Source organism: Macaca mulatta, chromosome 7 (genome assembly GCF_049350105.2).
Source record: "Macaca mulatta isolate MMU2019108-1 chromosome 7, T2T-MMU8v2.0, whole genome shotgun sequence".
Taxonomy (NCBI): Eukaryota; Metazoa; Chordata; class Mammalia; order Primates; family Cercopithecidae; genus Macaca; species Macaca mulatta.
Window position 1 is genome coordinate 32,537,338 of NC_133412.1, and position 23,451 is coordinate 32,560,788.

Consider the following 23,451-nt stretch of genomic DNA (forward strand, 5'->3'; position numbering starts at 1 on the left):
AGTACATTTAAAAAAATATGTTCATACTTTATCCAGCATTATCTAAGTATTTTATAATGGAAGAGCTTATTAGTTATATAAACACCTATATTACCAATAACAGAAGACCTGGAAATACCACCATAGAGATTTCCAATTTATAAAAATACCAAGTGAAACACGTCTTAAATAGATTGTTAGTAATCTTGACATCAACTTCAAAAGATCAGAATTTATTTCTCAGAATTTTTTTTTTTTTTTTTTGAGACAAAGTCTTGCTTCGTCACCTAGGCTGGAATGCAGTGGCAAGATCTCAGCTCGCCGCAACCTCTGCCTCCTGGGTTCAAGCGATTCTCCTGCCTCAGCCTCCCAAGTAGCTAGGATTACAGTCATGCGCCACCATGCCCAGCTAATTTTGTATTTTTAGTAGAGATGGGATTTCTCCATGTTGGTCAGGCTGGTCTCGAACTCCCGACCTAAGGTGATCTGCCCGCTTCGGCCTCCCAAAGTGCTGGGATTACAGGTGTGAGCCACCGCGCCCAGCCTGATAACATTTTAAATTACTTTTCCAGAATATGTTGTCTTGGCTGGCCCCTCAGTGAGCACCTAATGGAACGTGTATCCCTGAATTTCATTTCCTTTGGCATTACAACCTCTGGTATGAAACTTTGTGATAAGAAATAAAGTTACATTCACACACAAATTTGACAGACTAGACCACTTTATTATAGCTTAATTGGCACATGGTTCACTGAAGATACACTTCACTTTTACATAGGCTTGTAAATAGAAAAATACATTGATGCACAAAAAATATAGTACTTCAATACCAAACTAAAATGATTTCCAAAAAGAATACAGGTTATTTCAATAATTAAAGGTGGCTCTTGTGTGTGCACTATATCATGTATACACTTAATTGTATGTTTAAGGCCAGTGGAATCTATAGCTAATTACTTGGTTGGTTCTTGAAAACTGAAACATGCAAACATTCTTACGTTTAAAGACATTTAATGTGTTATTCTAACACAAATACACCATATAAAATATGCCCTGATATGTAGCTGTAAAATTATGTTGTACTCCACTGAAGTGTTATGGCAACTATAGAAGGCACTGCTGTGTGATTATGACCCTGCTCTTTTTTTTTGAGATGGAGTCTCGCTCTGTCTCCCAGGCTGGAGTGCAGTGGCGCTATCTCAGCTCACTGCAACCTCCACCTCCCGGGTTCACGCCATTCTCCTACCTCAGCCTCCTGAGTAGCTGGGACTACAAGGCGCCCGCCACCAGGCCTGGCTAATTTTTTTTATTATTATTTTATTTTTAGTAGAGACGGGGTATCACTATGTGAGACAGGATGGTCTCGATCTCCTGACCTTGTGATCCGCCCACCTCGGCCTCCCAAAGTGCTGGGATTACAGGCGTGAGCCACGGCGCCTGGCCGACCCTGCTCTTGAAATGTCTAAATCTTTTCCTCACTAGCATATACAATTCAAATGCACAGGCCTCAGTGACTTCTTTGGAATTTAAAAGAAGCCTTCATTTCAAGGATAGAAATATGCAAAATTTTACCACCCATGGCTAAGTATGTTATGGGAGCAGTGGAAGGACAGTGGAAAAAAAAATAATTTTTCATTATACTTATATTTTTCCTTTTTTAAAAATAAATTTAGGGGGTACAAGTACAGTTTAGATACATGAATATATTGTGTAGTCGTAAAGTCTGGGCTTCTAGTGTAACCATCACCCAAATACACTTGTTTTTTTCTAATTACAGTTCTACCAAACATTTGCCACCACAAAATTTATTTTTATTCTTTATTTAAATTATAGTGAGTGATATTTCTTCCTAAATAGCCATTAAGATCTCTGGAAGTTTTGATCTACTTTATTCAAACCACTTTAATAAATAAGACTTTTCACCTAAATGAAATACCTTTGAATTTTATAAACAACTTCCATGAAACATATATTAAAACCACCTTAAATTTGGTATGAAGACACTTTGGCAATACAGCAGAATATATGATCTTGGCAAGATCCAGCAAGTACAGTAAATGCTCATGAGCTCTATGAAAAATATAGCTACAGAATACTTCATTTTTCTTTTATTGAACTACAGTACAAATATAACTGCTTCAATATGAACTTCTATCTTCCACCAAATAGCAAACAGGCATCTTATGTAATTAAAAACTAATTACTTCAATTCCACCAATGGAAAAGCAAAACAAGTCGCAAATATCAACAATACAGAGCCTGCTGGTAAAGACAGAGATGAGTAATTTATAAGCTAATTAAGCTGCAGCCTGAGGATGCCAGATCAACATTATAAATATGAAGAAAAAGAAACTAAATATTTACTCATCACAAATAATTCGGCATAAGCACCAGCTGTGTTCAGATGTGGCCAGCACATGGGCCAAGTATAAATGTACAATCACAGTGAACTAAAGCCATAAAATCTAGTTTCCTGACCCTTCAATCAACCATTCAGAGCAATGGGAATATAGCAGGGAGCCAGAAGTCCCACTTTGGTTGCTCATAATACATTAAGCCACCCTGCCCCACCCCAATCCCTTTCCCACCAACAACAAAGTCACCGTGAACATACAATTGGTCAATCCAGTTTATCCAAGGTCTATAGATATGTCCATGATTTGTCTTATATTCATGTTAAATAGAATGCTTACATAAAATTAATACTCAAAGACATTGAGCTGATGTGCATGTATATCCTTATTTAACACTCAAGTGGCTTTAATGGAATTTTAGAATGTCACCTATGACATGAGGCTTTAAATCTGGACTGAAGACTGTGGCAGTTTTATAATTGCATGTAAGATCGTAAATGTAAGACTCTGGGCCTACCTACATTGAGGCAGGTGACAGTACCCTCATTCATTCTACATAATAAATACACTCTTCTGTGACTGCAAAATTCTAAATTCTTGAATGATTTACTATAATAGGCTAAGGCTTTATAAGGCACTTTTGGCTCTGAAATATTTCTCCTCACTCTCAGGCTAAATCTTAAAGAAATATTTCAAAGCTACAACAAATTTATTTTAAAACCAGATGCTTTATTGGTAGGTGTAATGGGGATAGTGAGAAGCAATTTGTACACAATGCCCATTAATCTCTCGCTGTGCCATGTATCAATCATAGAGAAGATCCCAGGCATGGGCCACCTCAACTACTATGTCACTTACTTGACTTCTCAACAGCCACATGCCCCTTTCTCCTTTTCTTCACTTAACTGATCCATAGAGGCATGACCATTTGATCGCACCACTCCTTCAGGAATCCAAGACTTGTCCACACACCGCTCCATTCGCTTCATTATCAGGTCCAGAAGCATCTCAATTGCTTGGCTTATGTTTGTCCCATTGGCAGCACTAGTTTCAAAGTAGGGGATTCTGGAAGACAGAGACAACTCAGGTAACAACATGTGGAGGGAAAGGACAGTGACCTTTGCTCTTGATAATTCAAATTAGAGAATCGATAGAATACAACTATGCAAGATGACAAACATTTTACCACCCCAGAATACATTAAAAAGTGAAAAAGACAATAAAATACTCACACTGCATTTCTAGTAGATATGCAAAACTGGAAATTTTAGACTCTTCAAAATATCAATTTTCGGTTGGGCACAGTGGCTCACGCCTCCCAGCACTCTGAGTGCCCCCAGGCAACTTCGCAGGCATCGATCCTCCCACCTCAGCTTTCCCAGTAGCGGGGACCACAGGCGCACACCACCAGGCCCGGCTAATTACTGTATTTTTTTGTAGAGACAGGGTTTTACCATGTTGCCCAGGCTGGTTTTGACTCCTGAGCTCAAGCTGCCCACCTGCCTCGGCCTCCAAAGTGCTGGGACTATGGGTGTGAGCCGCTGCACCCAGCCTAGTTGTAAGAATTTAAAACTTGATTCTTGGTATGAAAGCTGTTTAAATTCCTCTATGTGAAAAGTAAAACTTGAAAACTGTTAGAAGAAAAATAAGAGACTATCTTTTTGACATTAAGACAAGAAAGGATTTCTTAATATAGCCACAAAAGCTCAAACCACAGAGAAAAATTTCGATAACTTAACAATGTTAAAATTTAAAACTTTGGTGCCACAACATATATCATAAGCAAAGTTAAAAGATAAGCGACGGGCCAAAATACATGATATTTCATATAACTTACAAATGGGTTAACATCCAAAAAAATAATTCCTCAAATGAATTAAAGTAATAAACAAGATAATACGAAATAGACTAAGGATATGCACAGGAAATTCTAAGAAATTACATTTATGAAAAAACGTTCAACCTTACCCAAAATAAGGGAAATGCACATTAAAATAATGGTATATTAACTCACACCCATCAGATTGGCATACATATAAAAATTTCCCAATATCAAGTATTGCCAAGAAGAAGAAAAGAGGAACATGCATTTACTGCTGATGTAAGTATAAATTGTTATAACTACTTTGGAAAATAGGACGGTAATATCTGGTAAAACTGAAACATGCATGCACTATGACCCAACAACAGCCCTTCTGGGTATACACCTAAAGCAAAGCCAAGGCATGCTGATGGGCAGGAAGTGAGTTACAGGGATACCTGAGACATCAGCAGTCCCTCAGTCCTTAGGGCAACTGAGGGAAGGTCTTAGGGCAGCCAGAGTCCCTGAACCAGTCTCCTCCAACCTTGAGCAGCCTTATCTATTTATCCCGGTGAGCTGCACAAATATTATCATTTTCTGCAGGTGTCATGCTATGAAAAATATTGAGAGACCCTGTCCTGGAGCAGCACTATCCAACACAACTTCCCACAATGACAGGAACTTTCCATATCTGTGTCATCCAGTACAATAACTACTAGCCACATGTAGCTATTGAACACTTGAAATGTGGCTAATGCAACCAAAAACGTGACTTTTTTTTTTTTTTTTTTTTTGAGACAGGGTCTCATTCTGTCACCCAGACTGGAGTGCGGTGGTGCAATTTCAGCTCACTGCAACCTCTGCCTCCCAGGTTCAAGTGATTCTCGTGCCTCAGCCTCCCAAGTAGCTGGGACTACAGGCACATACCACCACTCCCAGCTAATTTTACCATATTGGCCAGGCTGGTCTCAAACTCCTGACCTGAAGTGATCTGTCTGCCTTCCCTCCCAAAGTTCTGAAATAACAAGCATGAGCTACCACACCTGGCCAAAAAACCTGAACTTTTAATTTTAACTGAAATAACTACATGTGACTAGTGGCTATCATACTGGATAGCGTAGCCCTAGAGAAGCTCTCATATATGTACACATGGCATCGTCTAATGGAATAGATATTGCAGAACTATTTGTAATAGGGAAAAAATTAACCTAAATGTCCATCTATAAGTGCATGAATACTGATATTTTTGTACAATGAGTTATACAATGCTCAAACTGTATCAACTTGGCAAAAATTAAATGTTGAATTAAAAAAACAACTTGTATGATACAAGATCATTTGTGTAAAGAACACAAAATATTTACACATCATTATAAAACCATCTATGTAGTAAAAGTATAACTCCTTGGACTAGAAATATATAATTTTGACTGCTTTTAACTAAAAGTAACAGAAAATTGTGGCTCAAATTGGCATGAATCACAAGTAGGAATTTATTGTCATGCATAATGAACACAGACCTAGAGTTTCCAGTGTTAACTCGGTTGCCGAACAGTAGAAACAAAGAACCTAGATTCATCTCTTCCTTCTGTTCTGCCATCCTCCACGTGTCACCTTTGTCCACAGTCTGACTCCCTTCATGACCCCAGAAGTTAAAACATTCCAGGCATCACATCTCAACACACCAAAGCTCCAAGGAAAAAGGGACTCTCTTCCTCTGTGTGCCTCCCTCAGGAAAGAGGAAATCTTTCCCAGAAGTCCCTGGCAGACTTTCCCTCATGTCTCATTGGTCAAAACTGTATCACATGCCAATGCCTAAACCAAACTCTGGCGAGAGGAATGGTACACCCCCATCACTGGCTTAAACCAATCAGTCTGCCTGGACTGGGGACTGGCACCTGCCTCTCTTAAGTAGGACGTGCTCTAGAAGCAGAGTAGATAGCTAAAGGAAATTGGGATTCTATAAAGAAAGGCATGAATATTGTCTAGGCAACCAACAACATCTGCTATAGGAAGTAAATATAGTGTGGTTCCCTCTGAGGAGGTAGGAAGGAGAATGGAATCAGCAAGGAATTTTATAAGGAGCTTCAATTGTATCTGTAAGAAAACTTTATTTTTTATTATGTATAATATCGTTTCAGAGTCAATATGATCATTTAATACATTGATATAACTTGTAAAGATGAGTATACTTGGGGTAGCCATAATCTTAAATATTTGTCTTTTCACATAGAACGATTTAAATTTTTCTCTCCTAGCTATTTCAAGATGTACAATAGATCGTTGTAAACTATAGTCACCCGACTGATCCATCTAACAGTACATCTTATTTCTTCTGTCAAACCATATATTTGTACCTATTAATCAAGCTCTCTTCATCTTCCACTCCCTCCTACCCTTCCTGGCCTCTGGTATTCACCAATCTACTCTCTATCTTCATGCGATCCACCTTCGTAGCTCCCACATATAAGGAAGAACATGTAACATTTTTCTTTCTGTGTTTGGCTATTTCACTTAACATAAGGATCTACAGTTCCATCCCAGCTGCTGCAAATGACAGGATTTCATTCTTTTTATGGTGGAATAATATTCCGTTATATATATAAACCATATTTTATTTATCCATTCATCCATTGATGGGTACTTAGATTGATTGTGTATCTTAGCTATTGTGGATAGTGCTGCAATAAACATGGGAGTACAGATAGCAAACATCTTTTTGATATATCTGATATATATCTATATATATCTTTTGGAGATATATATATATATCCAAAAGTAAATAAAGCTTACATAAAACTTATGAGAAAACTTCCACTAATATATATACACACATATATACATATATACACATACACATGTATATATACATACACATATATATACATATATATACATGCACATATGTATTAGTGGAATTGCTGGATTATATGGTAGTTCTATTTTTAGTTTTTTTTAAAAAAACATGCATACCGTTCTCCATAGTGCTTATACTAATTTACTTTCCCACCAACGATGTACAAGGGTTCACCCTTTTCTGCCTCCTCACCAGCATCCACTGTTGCCTGTATTTGGGTTTTTTTTTTTTTTGGCAGGGGTGGGGATTACTGCCTATATTTTGGACAAAAGTCATATTAACTGGATGAGATGTTATCTCATTGGGGGCGGGATTACTGCCTACATTTTGGATAAAAGTCATATTAACTGGATGAGATGTTACCTCATTGTAGTTTTGATTTGCCTTTCTCTGAGTAGTGATGTTGAGCATTTTTTCATGCACCTGATTGCCATTTGCAGATCTTCTTTTGAGAAATGTCTATTCAGACCTTTTGCCTATTTTTAAAACAGATTATTGGTTTTTGCTATTGAGTTATTTGAGCTCCTTTTATATTCTGGTTATTAATCCCTCATCAGATGGGTAGTTTGCAAGTATTTTCTCCCATTCTGTAAGCTGTGTCTTCATTTTGTTGTTTCCTTTGCTATGCAGAAGCCTTTTAGCTTGATATAAATCCCATGTGTCTAGTCTTGTGTTGGTTGCCTGTGTTTTGTGGTCTTATACAAAAAGTTCTTGTCCAGACCAATGACCTGGAGTGTTTCCCAAATGTTTTCTTCCAGTAGTTTCATAGTTTCAAGTTTGATATTTAAGTTTTTAATGCATTTTGAGTTGATTTTATATATGGTGAGAGGGGTCTAGTTACATTGTTCTGCATGTGGATATCTAGTTTTCCCAGCATCATTTATTGAAGAGAATGTCCTTTCCCCATTGTTCTTGGCACTTTTGTCCAAGATGAGTTGTCTGTAAAGGTATGGATTTATATCCGGGTTCTCTGTTCTGTTCCATCGGTCTATGTGTCTGTTTTATGCCAGTACCTGATTTGGTTACTATAGCTTTGTTGTAAACTTTGAAGTCAAGTAGTATGATATCTCCAGCTTTGTGCTTTTTTCTTCAGGATTGTTTCGGTTATTGAGGGTCTTTTGTGATTCCATATAAATTTTAGGATTTTTTTTCAATATTTGTGAAGATATTATTGGTATTTTGATAGGGATTGCATTGAGTCAGTAAATGGCTTTGGGAAGTGTTATTTTAACAATGTTAATTATTCCAGTCCATAAGCATAGAGTATTTTTCCATTTTTGGTGTCCTCTTCCATTTCTCTCATCTGTTTTTATAGTTTTTTTTAATAGTTTTCCTTGTACAGATGCTTCACTTTTTTTTTTTTTTTTTTTTTTTTTTGAGACGGAGTCTTGCTCTGTCACCTAGGCTGGAGTGCAGTGGCACGATCTCGGCTCACTGCAAGCTCCGCCTCCCGGGTTCACGCCATTCTCCTGCCTCAGCCTCCCGAGTAGCTGGGACTACAGGCGCCCACAACCACGCCCGGCTAATTTTTTTGTATTTTTAGTAGAGACGGGGTTTCACCGTGGTCTCGATCTCCTGACCTTGTGATCCACCCGCCTCGGCCTCCCAAAGTGCTGGGATTACAGGCGTGAGCCACCACGCCCGGCCAGATGCTTCACTTCTTTGGTTAAATTGATTTCTAGGTATTTTACATTCTTTGTAGCTATTGTAAATGAGATTGTTTTCTTGGTTTCTTTCTCAGATTGTTCCCTGTTGGTGCATATAAATGCTAATGATTTCTGTATGTTGATTTTGTATCCTACAACTTTACTGAATTCGTTGATCAGTTCTGTTGTTGTTGGGTTTTTTTTGTTTTTTGGGTTTTTTTTAGTGTAATCTTTAGGTTAGAAAAACATTCTTAAAGCAGGCCTGTGGCAAGGAAGGCCCAGAAAAGTTAAGCGGTCTGATCAACATCATTCAGCTAATAAATGACAGAGAAGCAAGCAGGTTCTTCCTGTTTTCCTATACAGCTCCTCATATACTATACTACATCTTGTAAAACAAAATAGGAAATGTCTTCTCAGTGTTTAGTTCATAGATTACTGATTTCCAAAACTATTAACTAGAAGAAAAAAAATTGGGTGAATTCAAATTTTGCAACATACTATTTTATTAAATGAGTTTTCTGGACTATAACTTTTTTTTTTTTTTTTTTTTTTTTTTTTTAGCTTTTCCCCCTTTTTTGCTTCAGGGATTTCTTGCATATTCTCTTCAGAGTGTTCTGGTTTGCCTGAATTGAAACAAGCTGATATATATGAGTCATTTAAAATTGAAGAAGAAAATAATAACAAAAATTATTTCTTGAGCTACCCAGTACTATGTGTCTTACATGCATGATTCACTAAATATAACCCCTACTGTATTCAGGAACACAGTATTCCCATTTCACAAATAATTAAGGCTGAGAAAGATGAAAGGAACTTGCCCAATTCACAATGCTACAAAGTAGTGGAGTTAGGATATGGGTCCACAGCTAATTCCAATGCAGCCAGTTTAACCATAGGTTCTACTGGTTCCAAACTAGTATGAGGGCTTTGAAAATAAATAAATCTTATGCACCACACAAGAAAAAAAACGCTGGCTTTGGGGAGTAATCAGAGGTCACTGGCCACGTTTATCAAAGGCTTTGCCACTTACCAACTCCAGACTATATTTCTGGACCATACACTTGAAGACATTCTGAATTTTACAGCATCAAGATCCTCAAGAGCATCAAATCTTTTTTTTTTTTTTTTTTTTGAGAGAGTCTCACTCTGTTGCCCAGGCTGGAATGCAGTGGCATCATCTTGGCTCACTGCAAGCTCCGCCTCCCGGGTTCAGACCATTCTCCTGCCTCTGTCTCCCGAGTAGCTGGGACTACAGGCGCCTGCCACCATGCCTGGCTAATTTTTTGTAATTTTAGTAGAGACGGGGTTTCACCATGTTAGCCAGGATGGTCTTGATCTGCTGACCTCGTGATCTACCCGCTTCGGCCTCCCAAAGTGCTGGGATTACAGGTGTAAGCCACCGTGCCCGGCCCATCAAATCTTAAGTATACATTTGTTTTGTTATCCAGAGACCTGTGGTACAGGGGTAATTTTTAAATAACTCCCAAAGCATTGCTTCAAAACTGTATGGCTGTTTTTCACATAATCTTGAGAAATCAGTCTTCTTGTCAAAGTCATCCTTTATACATTTGAGATGGTCTCTGCAACAGGATTAATCACCTGAAAAATTCATCTTGCTTTTCAATAAAGCCATGAAAGTCGTGATAACATTGTATTTCCTTCAACCGTTGACTTCATTGCGACCATTTGTGAGGAATCTAACCAAAATGCTCTTGGATATCAAAACAACAAAGCAAAGTTATTTTATCATCTCAGGGAGTCCTGCAGTTGAATTCAGTAAAGTATTTCTTAAATTTATTAGAACTTTAAAGTCCTCCACGATTACTTTTCTTAAAGAATGTTTTTGTTTTTCTGTATTCTCACAGCATGTTAACAACTACGTCAGTGACTCTGATTACAATTTACTTTACTCTTTTATTCTTTCTTGGCCAGTAACAGCTTCTATATGAGAGCTTGGTAAAGTTTTCTTTTTTAAATTCTTAATGCTTTTACAGATCTTTTCAGAACTCTTTCAATTCTGACGTTTCTAAGAAGCATATTTAGATTAGGGGTTCCCAATCCCCAGGCCACAGACTGGTACCAATCCATGGCCTGTTAGGAACCAGGCCACACAGCAGGAGGTAAGCAGGGGGCCAGCGAGCAAGCAAAGTTTCATCTGTATTTACAGCTGCTCGCCATCACTCGCATTACCTGAGCTCTGTCTCCTATCAAATTAGCAGCATCATTAGATTCTCATAGGAGCACAAGCCATATTGTGAACTGTACATGTGAAGGATCTAGGGTGCACTCTCCTATGGGAATCTAATGCCTGATGATCTGTCACTGTCTCCTATCACCCCCAGATGGGACTGTCCAGCTGCAGGAAAACAAGCTCAGAGCTCCCACTGATTCTACATTATGGTGAGCCGTCTAATTATTATATACTATAATGTAATAATAATAGAAATAAAGTGCACAATAAATGTATTATGTTTGAATCATTCCAAAACCACCCTCACCTCCACTGGTCCATGGAAAGATTGTCTTCCACGAAACCGGTTCCCGGTGCCAAAAAGGTTGGGGACCACTGACTTAGAGGATATACGTGTAGGGACATAAGGCTATTTTTCCATTATGATTCCTCAGTAATGCTGTCTTATTATTTGATAACTTCCTCCAGGAGGTGATAAGGCCGTGCAACTGAAACTCTGCAATTCTCTGTTTTAGCACAGCTATTAAAAACTGGTTCAGAAACTATCACCTCATTTGAGTGTTTATCCACCCACCTGTGAGTTCTGCAAGGCAGAGTTGCTCCACTAACTCTACCACGCTCATCTTCTGTCATCCTTTTATTTGCTGACTCTAAAATATCTTAATCAGAAAAAAAGTTTGTTGGGAAAAATGACATGGTCTTAGCAGTTTTTAAACTTCCTGCTTGCCTCTTAGTTACTGTCAGTCTTTTTTCCTCCATCTTCATCTATCGCCTTGCCCACAAAATGAAGATAATGCATCTCTGTCCCCCGCTAGTCACATGTAATATTTGATTAACAACTTGAAGAGGCAATCCTTTGTGACTGGAGTCAATATGTGTTTATTTATCAAGAATCTATAATATTATTGAGCTAAAATCCTAGGGATAGTTTGTGATGCCATTGCTACAAGAATAGAATTTTAGAACAAGATTTTTCAAAATGTAAATAGTTACATTTTCTTCATTATGATCTTTCTCAGTTATAGCTATTAAAAATCAGTTAATGTCCACAGAACATTTCTTATACTTAAGGAGAGGGCTTGACCATTCTATCACTTTTCAGAAATACATTACATGAAAAAGCAGTTGAAAAACTCAGATCTCCCCCAACAGAATAAATTGGAAATATTTTTAAAAGTAGTTGAACAGTAAACTTTCTTAAAATACTAAATCACAATAACATATACTTCATTTTAAAAATTCTCTCAAAATCAGTTATAAATATCTTTCCAACTCCAGAGTCTCCAGCCTCATTTGATTCCTTAATTTTCCTCCACGGCTCCTAAAAATTACCTCACCATCATTTTTGAGGAATAAATGAGAAAACATAGTTGAAAGTACTTTGAAAACTATAAAACCTATTCATGGAAGTTATCGACAGCATGAATCAATGGTTAAGAGTTATAACCTCAGGCCGGGCATGGTGGCTCATGCCTGTAATCCCAGCACTTTGGGAGGCTGAGGCAGGTGGATCACCTGAGGTCAGGAGTTCAAGACCAGAAAGCCCGTCTCTACTAAAAATACAAAAATTAGCCAGGCATGGTGGAGGCCTGTAATCCCAGCTACTCAGGAGGCTGAGGCAGGAGAATCACTTTAATCTAGGAGGCGGAGGTTGCAGCGAGCCGAGATTGCGCCACTGCACTCCAGCCTGGGCAACAGAGGTAGACTCCGTCTCAAGGAAAAAAAAAAAAAAAAAAAAAAAAGTCATAACCTCTGGAGTCATGCTGCCTGGATTCAAATCCTAGTACTACATCTGACCGACTGTGATTCTGACAAAAGCTTAACCTCTGTGCCTCCGCTGCTTCATCTGTAATACCAAACAACATCAGTGTCTTCTTGTAAGGATTAAATGAGTTAATATTTAAAGCACTTAACATCAGAACCTGACACATAGTACAAACAACAAATGTTTCCTATTTACAACACAGAATTGGGTTAGGTGATAAAAGCTTATTTGTAATTATGTTGTTTAAAACTCAGAACACAGCCAGGCACAGTGGCTCATACCTGTAAAACCCGGCACTTTGAGAGGCTGAGGCAGGTGGATCACCTGAGGTCAGGAGTTAGAGATTAGCCTGGCCAACATGGTGAAACCCCATCTCTACTAAAAATACAAAAATTAGGTGGGCATGGTGGCATGTGCCTGTAGTCCCAGCTACTAGGGAGGCTGAGACACGAGGATCTCTTGAACACAGGAGGCAGAGGTTGCAGTGAGCTGAGATGGTGCCACTGCACTCCAGCCTGAACAACAGAGGGAGACTCTGTCTCAGAAAAGAAAAACAAAAACTCAGAATACATCATCCCAAAAATGCAATGTCACTAGCAACATGGTAAACATTAAATTCTCAGTCTGTGTGTTGTGTGAAATAAAAATAAAAATAAATTTGCAGACTAACCAACAAACATTGGTTTAATCCACAATGTACTTGATCTATAAAATCCACAATACTGCTCTAATTCTGGTACCTGGGACCATGCCTCCCTACATCAGAGATGCTGCACTCAGACCCGTCCTGGCCAAAGTGCTTCATGCCCCAAAGCATTTGCCTCCTTCACTCCTCATCAAACTCCTCACTTCCCAAGCAATCTTCATTAAATGCTGGAAGAAAATGGATCTTACTCTACTGATTAATACTGAGGTCTAAATGACTGATGCTTCTAGCAGAGCTGTGAGCTACTGTCCACTGTTTATTAACTTAAGCAAATATTTAATTGGTATAATTTCAAGGTATAAGAGTTCTAACTTTTCAAGTTACTCATGCTAAAAGATGCACAATATTAACAAGACATAGTTTAGACTTGTAACTCCAAATTCAAGTAACAAACTTCTTTCAATTAAAAGTATGATTTTCTTGCCATTTGTAAACCTCTAGGTCATGGGACCACGAGTCAGGTTAACAACTTTAAAATCTTTAGAGTAATCATTCAGAGTTTTCTGAGCAATTTGACGCAGTAAGATTTTCATTTCTACAGGAATAAGTGAATAGAGTTCACTCCACTCTCAGCACTGTGCCAGAGTAGTATTGAGCTACAATCTCATCTAGCAAACTAGATGAGAGCCATAGAAAAGACCCTGAATTAAGACTTTCTTTCCACAAGAAAATCATGTTCCAGGCTGGACGCGGTGGCTCACCTGTAATCCCAGCACTTTGGGAGGCCAAGATGGGTGGATCACTTGAGGCCAAAAGTTCAAGATCAACCTGGCTGACATGGTGAAACCCCATCTTTACTAAAAAAGAATACATAAAAATTAGCTGGGCATGGTGGTCCACATCTGTAGCCCCAGCTACTCAGGAGGCTGAGGCAAGAGAATCGCTCGAACCTGGGACGCAGAGGTTAGAGTGAGCCGAGATCGTGCCACTGCACTCCAGCTGGGTGACAGTGCTAGACTCCAACTCAAAAAAAAAAAAAAAAAAAAAAAATCAAGAGAATGTATTGTCCCCATTTTAACCATAGAAAGAGTGCTATTGTTCCTTCTCTCCACATGGTGGTGCTAATGTAGCACCACCATGGAGCCCTACTGCGAAAGCCCAAAAAATTCAGTGCTGCTAATCGTATTATCAGTCTGTAAGCGGCCACTTAAAGGCCATTTGGAGTACATGCAGACCATCAATTATAATGCATTTTCCAAAACTAGATTAATCATAAATTTTTAAATAAAAAATTTAAGTAAACAGATTCAAATCATTGAGAGGGGCATGAGCATTTGCAGTTTTTCACCAAGATCTTGCTTGTGGCGTAGGTCAGCATTCTGATTTCTTTTCCATTATTTATTCTCACAAAACTAGAAGATCCTAAATCTCAGTCAGAGGTTGCCAGGAATGACAGCAAGTAGGTTTGGTGGTCAAATGGCTCTAGATATTTGGCTCCCATGCGGATCTAGAAATTATGAAGAAATGTCTCACTGAAGTGAGAAGTGAGTTTCACACTACTTTTCATAGCCTGTTGGATGCTAATTGAACAACATTTCCAGGAAATAGCTGGTGTGCTGACTGTTTGAACCTGGGAGATTGTGGCAAATGAAATCCAGATCCTCTACTGAGTTAAATGGAGCTCTGCAAATTAGTCTTTTATGTTTGATTATGGCTTATTTGTGTACTTTTTGAACATGCCCAATGCTACAACACTAAGTTATTTCTCAAATCAAGAAAAGATGTAATCAAGTTTGTAAAGAATTAAACTATTAGAGATCAAGCTATTTGTACCACATTTCATCTAGTTCAAACTAAGGAAGACACGGAGCATGCTGTTGAACTAAGCTACTTGAAATCCCTGAAACGATCCATACTGATATTATTAATGTTGTAAATAAATATTTTTAATTCCTCTTTCATTCCAGAAACTCTTGAGCATCTTCCTCAGCAATAACCAGCAGCCTTCAGTAGGGAGAACAACATCTTAAATTTGCTGCCCTTTTCTTTGCACAGCACACAAAATATGTACATTGAGTTGTCATTCTTAGTTCATATTCTTTTTTTCTTTTTTTTTTTTTTAAGAGACGGAGTCTCACTCTGTTGCCCAGGCTGGAGTGCAATGGTGCGATCTCGACTCACTGCAATCTCTGCCTCCTGGGTTCAAATGATTCTTCCGCCTCAGCCTCCCAAGTAGCTGGGATTACAGGCACCCTCCATCATGCCCAGCTAATTTTTATATTTTTGTAGAGAAGGGGTTTCACCATGTTGGCCAGGCTGGTCTCGAACTCCTGAGTTCAGGTGATCCACCCACCTCTGCCTCCCAAAGTGCTGGGATTACAGGCATGAGCCACCATGCCTGGCTTTAGATCATATTCACATTTTTCTCTATTTTCCTCAACCCTGAATCAAGAACAAAGGCTTATTATACCACCAACCATCCTCTGTGAATAAAGTGTGGACAGACATTTCAATGCAATCACATTTAGTCACAGAGTGAAGCCCTTGTCTGCTCACTTGTGGTTGGTGCTCCTTCACTACCAATGCCACAGTCCCTTCCCAGCCTACATCATAAGGGATGTAATTAACTGGGAGAGAAAAAAATCTTCCTCTCTTTAGCATGGATTTTCCAATGAGAAGTCATTGAGCATATTTCACTCATTCATGCATGGCACAAGTAGACAACTGGTTCATATCCTGTACCAGATTGACTTTGTCCAAAGAAAATATCGCTAGCATGCTCACCTGTCAAGCAAAATATCTGCTAGCGTGCGTATGTGATAGGAACTCAAAGCGTTGTCTTGAACCAGCAGCAGCAACATCTGGAAACTGATCATCAGTGTAAATTTCTGGGCTCCAACCCAGACCTACTGAATCAGAAACTGTGGGGCCCAGTGTTCAGGTGACTGATTCTGATGCACACTGAAGCTTGAGATCGAATAGTACCTTCTAAAAGAGGAATGTTGCCAATATTTCATTCTGCTTTCTCTTCTATTTGTCACTGACTTCGTAGCTATCTTTTTAGAGTGTTTCAGGAACCATGTGAACTGTAATCATTTGGCTGGCAGGAGTGCAAGTTTGAACAACTTTGTTTTGTTCTCTAACTTCATTGACAATATCACTCAATATAATACATTAGAAACCATTATGTCGCATTTGTTCCAGGAAAATTCAATTGGTTTACCATAGAGATCACTTTGATTTGTTACGAAGTGACCTGAGAGCTTCATATTACAATTTAACCAAGTTTCACAGCAAAAACAAAACAAACAAACAACAACAACAAAAAAAAACATGGAAAATTAGGGGTAGACTCAGGTCACAAATTTTTTTTTTCTGATATTCATTATCGTGCATACAATTTGCCCTTTACATTTTTGTCTGTTGTAGGAAGTCCTCATTCTCAAATTTACTTGTCCCAGCACACACAGATTAATATTCCATATTCGTACTGCAGTGTTCTTCATTAGGCTTACAAAGTTCTTCTGAGACATGGTTTTTGATTCTTTGAATGCATGTGTATTCCAGAGAACCACTTGTAAACCAATGATCTGGGGGTTTTTTTAGTTTGTTTATTTTTGTTTGTTTTTTAAGACCGAGTTTTGCTCTTGTTGCCCAGGCTGGAGTGCAATGGTGCGATCTTGACTCACTGCAACCTCTGCCTCATCAGGGTTCCAGCGATTCTCCTGCCTCAGCCTCCTGAGTAGCTGGGATTACAGGTGCCTGCCACCACACCCAGCTAATTTTGTGTATTTTTAGTAGAGATGGGATTTCACCATGTTGGCCAGGCTGGTCTAGAACTCCTGAACTCAGGTGATCCACCTGCCTTGGCCTCACAAAGTGCTGGCATTGCAGACGTGAGCCACCACACCTGGCCCCAATGATCTGTTTTTATGAATTGAGAATAGAAGACAGCAAAATAGTAACAAAATATAATATAAATTTATCAAACAACATACAAATTATATGAAGACATGCCATAAACTTTACCCTGTTTTCTGACTGTTAGCACATGGTTAAACTGAACAACATAGTCCTTTAGTGCATGTGCAACCAATGTAAATGTTATAATAATTATTTTCACAGGTGTTTTGTTTCAAAGTTATATGCCATATTTGTGAAATGCATGTGAACCAAATTGTTCCATCGTATTTTCCTCTGAAAATGTCAAACAGCCTACCAAACTACATGTTATGCTTTCTGTATATCCTAAGGGACTCTGTTTCCAGCCCTTTTCTTTCTTCAAGAGTTTCAATCATTATCTGCTAAATCACCTTTTCTCATTTTAATCCAATTCAAAAACTATAGATTGAGCTTCTCTCTATGAAATACTCCATAACCATGGTGACCTGGGCACAGGTCATCCCTCACATACCCCATATGACAGAAGGCAAGGTTAGGTTCTGTGATACCAGACAGGCTGTGGGATCCTAAGAACCAGGCACAGGAAACAAGCAAAGGGCTGAAAAAGCCCACAGGGACAAGAAGTCAAGCCTGACCCTCCCCCAGTACTTGAGAATATACTTGAATGCGCTTGTTTGATCTAGTTAACTCCTCTAACTGCCTTTTTCCTTTTTTTTTTTTTTTTTTTTTTTTTTTGCATTTACTGACATACTCTCAAAAGAATGCTCTAGATCCATGGTTTCCATTGCTTCATCACTTACTTCCTCCTTACCCATTGCAACACACCTCACAGCTTCAACACTTCAGTATTCTCTGTGGTATTTGATCTCTCCCTGTTTCTTTTCTACTGCATTACATGAGTGCCTCTCAGGGGAGCAGGGGGGCATTTCAGAATGGCCGGTAAGGCTCTGTCAACCTCCACCTCAGAATCACCTAAGTCACGGGTTCTCAACCATTGCACATGAAGATCACGTGGGGAGCTTTTAAAAGATACCAATGCCCAGGCTTTGTAATAAGTCAATTTGGCTAGGCTAAACAACATTTCCCAGAATTCCCTTTCTGGTTAGGGTAGGCCACAAAAGAGATTTGGGGGCAATTTTGGGGGTGGGAAGTGAAGCAACATCCATTTCATAGCCCTCATACATTGTCGCTTATCTGCTGACTCATCTTGTTGGCATAAACCTGCAACTAGACCTGCACCTGGGCCAGGTGAATGTTGTTAGCCCTCTGACAAAGGACCCCAGTTTCTGCAGGACACCCACACCAGCCAGGTCAGAGGCAACAGGAAGTGACATCGGTTTTAGTCCCTCACCATGGGCACCAGCTGGTTCTCACTTTTTCCATCTATCCCCCACTTTACATCCTTCTTCCCTTCCTGTCTGCCTGTCCTGTCCTTCAAACTTCAGCATCAGACACAAAGACAACACCTTACAGAGACTACTTACCCAGCTCCCACAATTGCATATGCTCAAATTCCTGTAACAGAGCCCTTCATGTATAGGTACGCTTCTTCAGTTGAACCCTGCCCGAGAAACTCCTCCAGACCAATTATGTCTGATGATCAGAGGTGAAGCCCAGACATGAGCATGGGTTAAAAGTTCTCTGGATGTTTCTAACATGGTTAAACACCGTCTGCCCTGGGGTAAAAACCTCTACATGCAATTGCAAATCCTTGCCAGAGTAAGCCCATAGTGGAGGGGAGTCCTTCAGCTGAGCCAGACTTGAAAAAAACCTAAAATCCTGCCCTACTCTATGTGTTTTTCCTGATTTATTCTTCCTTTTCCTTTTTCACAAAGCTAGCCTCTGCCCACCTCACAGACCACTGCAATCTATCAATCTCTAGTCTTTCCTCTCTCTCCACCTATATAGCCTCTAGACCGATCTGGAAATGTAAACATAACATCCCTCCATGCTCAAAGGCTTTCAGCAACTCCCTGTCCCCCAGGGATCAAATCTAATCTCCTTACCTGGTATTTAAACCTCTCTGGAGTCTGGCTTCTTCCTGCCCGGCCAACCTATCCTCCCCGTCCCTTCGCAGTAGAAACCCTACCAGCTTTCTGAACCTCTATCAACCAAAGAGAGAATAAAGAAGATCACACAATAAAAAGGGAAAGGTTTTTCCTTGGCCTCCTTGGATTCTGCCAACCACCAAGGCCACAAGCTGGGTAACATCCCCCACGCCATCTACACCATCTCTATTTCCCTCCCCTCCCTTCTCAACGCACTTGCTTCCTTCCTCTTTTAATGCTAGTAAGGGTTTGAATTTACATATGGGTTCTCATTGTATGAGAGGTAGAAAGAAAGTAAAGTACAAATTCCTTTTAGAGGCACCCTTAACACTAATACTTTAATAAGCAGCAGCTGACCACTTATTTCATGTCCAATTCATGCTGCTGCTGCGGCTATGATCCTATTCCCAGAACTCAAGGAGAACGACAGTATTTTGCCAACCCTCCACCACAAGACCATAGACTAAGCCGAAGGAGATCTCACACTCCTCTCCCAGCATAGAAATTTCAAAACCAGCACCTAGTCTGCAATAACCAATAAGATCTTCTTATATGCTAGCGTTCTCTATAATAGTATATAAAGTGGCTTTGAAATTTCCTTGCTGAGGCTGGGTGTGGTGGCTCATGCCTGTAATCCCAGCACTTTTGGAGGCTGAGGCAGGTGGATTACAAGGTCAGGAGTTCAAAACCAGCCTGGCCAATATGGTGAAACCCCGTCTCTACTAAAAATACAAAAATTAGCCAGGTGTGGTGGTGGACTCCCATAGTCCCAGCTACTTTGGAGGCTGAGGTAGGAGAATCGCTTGAACCCGGGAGGTAGAGGTTGCAGTGAGCTGAGATTATGCCACTGCACTCCAGCCTAGGCAACAGAGTGAGACTCTGCCTCAAAAAAAAAAGAAAAGAAAAGAAAGGAAAAGAAAAATGAAATTTCCTTGCTTAACATGGAGGATTTCTTTACCCCAGGAGTCTCCTATTTGCATCTTGGAAAGAAGACCTTACACTCTTAAGGCGTCTCTGAGACAACTCAAAGTTGTCTCTCTGCAAATGCCAAGAGCTTGAGAAAATGGGACCAAAGCACTGAAGGAAGCCCTTGCCACATGCATTTTCTTTTTTTTTTTTTTTTTTAATTTATTTATTATTATTATACTTTAAGTTGTAGGGTACATGTGCATAACGTGCAGGTTTGTTACATATGTATACTTGTGCCATGTTGGTGTGCTGCACCCATCAACTCATCATTTACATCAGGTATAACTCCCAATGCAATCCCTCCCCCCTCCCCCCTCCCCATGATAGGCCCCTGTGTGTGATGTTCCCCTTCCTGAGTCCAAGTGATCTTATTGTTCAGTTCCCACCTATGAGTGAGAACATGCGGTGTTTGCTTTTCTGTTCTTGTGATAGTTTGCTAAGAATGATGGTTTCCAGCTGCATCCATGTCCCTACAAAGGACGCAAACTCATCCTTTTTGATGGCTGCATAGTATTCCATGGTGTATATGTGCCACATTTTCTTAATCCAATCTGTCACTGATGGACATTTGGGTTGATTCCAAGTCTTTGCTATTGTGAATAGTGCCGCAATAAACATACGTGTGCATGTGTCTTTATAGCAGCATAATTTATAATCCTTTGGGTATATACCCAGTAATGGGATGGCTGGGTCATATGGTACATCTATCTAGTTCTAGATCCTTGAGGAATCGCCATACTGTTTTCCATAATGGTTGAACTAGTTTACAATCCCACCAACAGTGTAAAAGTGTTCCTATTTCTCCACCTCCTCTCCAGCACCTGTTGTTTCCTGACTTTTTAATGATCGCCATTCTAACTGGTGTGAGATGGTATCTCATTGTGGTTTTGATTTGCATTTCTCTGATGGCCAGTGATGATGAGCATTTTTTCATGTGTCTGTTGGCTGTATGAATGTCTTCTTTTGAGAAATGTCTGTTCATATCCTTTGCCCACTTTTTGATGGGGTTGTTTGTTTTTTTCTTGTAAATTTGTTTGAGTTCTTTGTAGGTTCTGGATATTAGCCCTTTGTCAGATGAGTAGATTGCAAAAATTTTCTCCCATTCTGTAGGTTGCCTGTTCACTCTGATGGTAGTTTCTTTTGCTGTGCAGAAGCTCTTTAATTTAATGAGATCCCATTTGTCAATTTTGGCTTTTGCTGCTGTTGCTTTTGGTGTTTTAGACATGAAGTCTTTGCCCATGCCTATGTCCTGAATGGTACTACCTAGGTTTTCCTCTAGGATTTTTATGGTATTAGGTCTAACATTTAAGTCTCTAATCCATCTTGAATTAATTTTCGTATAAGGAGTAAGGAAAGGATCCAGTTTCAGCTTTCTACTTATGGCTAGCCAATTTTCCCAGCACCATTTATTAAATAGGGAATCCTTTCCCCATTTCTTGTTTCTCTCAGGTTTGTCAAAGATCAGATGGCTGTAGATGTGTGGTATTATTTCTGAGGACTCTGTTCTGTTCCATTGGTCTATATCTCTGTTTTGGTACCAGTACCATGCTGTTTTGGTTACTGTAGCCTTGTAGTATAGTTTGAAGTCAGCTTTAAAGTTCATATGGAACCAAAAAAGAGCCCGCATCTCCAAGACAATCCTAAGTCAAAAGAACAAAGCTGGAGGCATCACGCCACATGCATTTTCAAAGGATCCTACTATCACATAATATAAAAAGGAAACATTCAACATGCCCCAAGGCCTACGGCTGAGGTTTTGCTTTAATTTCCCACTTTTGTCTTTTTCATTACCATTCTCCTGCTAATGTTTATATCGAAAATGCTTTCTCCAGACTTCTCCACAAAAATACTCACCCATATTTCTCTGCGAGTGCTACGGCTTCCTCTTCTTTCACTGCTCTCTGGTCCTCCAGATCACTCTTGTTTCCACATAGCACAATATCTGGGTTTTCACAATATGCATGCATCTGTAGCTGGCCTATTAATATAGGAAAGTTTATTATATACGTAAATAATAATGTAAGTGTATGATCAATGAACAAAACACGCAAAAGTGCTTTGAAGACTGTAATGTATATGTAGATATTGGGAATTGATATAATGCTTTCAAAGCATCAATAATCTTATCTGTAAAGCTGAATAGTTGGGGCAGAAATATAAAACCATTCTTAAGCACATACCCCAGTTTATTGACATCAGAGAGTTGATAAGAGAATGTGCTACCTCTCAAGTGTGAGGGCCTACATGTGCACACACACATGTGCACACACACATACAAAACACCCTTTTTTATGATGGCTATTTGAAAAGAAACTTGGAGGAGTTCCTAGGGTTTATTGCTAATCTTAAAACTGTTTTTATGTGTCTTTTTCTCCATAGCAATGACATTTCTAAAAGAATTGTTTTTCTCCAAACTAATCTATTTCTATCCAAAATGTTTTTCACATGTTTCTATTATCCTAGGGCAGAATCAATTCATTTAAAACAAACAAGATACAGGCTTCAATGAGAAGAAAAGACCCAGAATAAACAGTAAATGATTCTGTCACCAAAAACCAAGTGGAAGCAGAAGACTGTAATTCTTCTTCCACAGCATTTATTTCACCTGAAAACCTGCAAATAGGCACAATTATAAAAAGCAATTGACTCAAACCAAAGAGCTTCACTAAGCTAAATAGTTTAATCTTTCAAAGCAGGAAAATAACACCTCATTTCTTATTCATCAACCCCAGAATAAAATTAAGGCCTAAACTTTCACAGTAAGTCATACTTCAAAGTTTATGGCCTAATTTATTTTTTCATCATGGTTAACCAGAAAAGTGTGGACATTTTAGTTCCTCATTATGAAGTCGTGTTCATTATATCTTATCATGAGAAAGTCAAGGAGGTAGGTGTTTACTGAGCATTAGCACAGGCTTGATACTCTGCGTGGAATTTCACAACAGTTCTTTGCCCTCATGGGGCAACTGGGGTAATAAGACCTACAGAGGAGAGACTAAACTGTGTACCATTTCATGAAAAGCCATGCCCTTTCTTTCCTCCAGGTTGTTACACATGCTGTTCCCACATCGTTGAATACTTAACCACAACCTTCCTTCAAGACTTGCTTCATGGTTACCTCATTATCTTTCTGGTCTCCAGAGTGGTTCTGTGCTCTGTTAATGCCTTATAAGGTGTTATAGGGTCCATGCCCAGTGTGATGGCTATGGGCAAGGACTCAGAATCCAGTGTACCTAGGGTTGAATCCTGGCTCTGCCATTTACTAGCTGTGTGACCCTGATGAAGCTATTTG

The 23,451-nt window shown here is 39.3% G+C and overlaps 1 protein-coding gene across 5 annotated transcripts in view; it reads right to left on the reverse strand.

Annotated features, from left to right (window-relative positions):
* Positions 1-682: 682 nt before the first annotated feature.
* RAB27A (RAB27A, member RAS oncogene family) overlaps positions 683-23,451 on the reverse strand; it is a 90,917-nt gene continuing 68,148 nt past the window's right edge. For 4 of the 5 annotated variants that reach the window (XM_077937792.1, XM_077937791.1, XM_077937794.1 and 1 more), the window contains 2 exons: positions 22,014-22,137; positions 683-3,398 (listed from right to left, as the gene is read on the reverse strand). In XM_077937792.1, the coding sequence (XP_077793918.1) occupies positions 3,200-3,398; positions 22,014-22,137 (323 nt within the window). In that variant the 3' untranslated portion in view covers positions 683-3,199. 5 annotated transcript variants of the gene reach the window in all.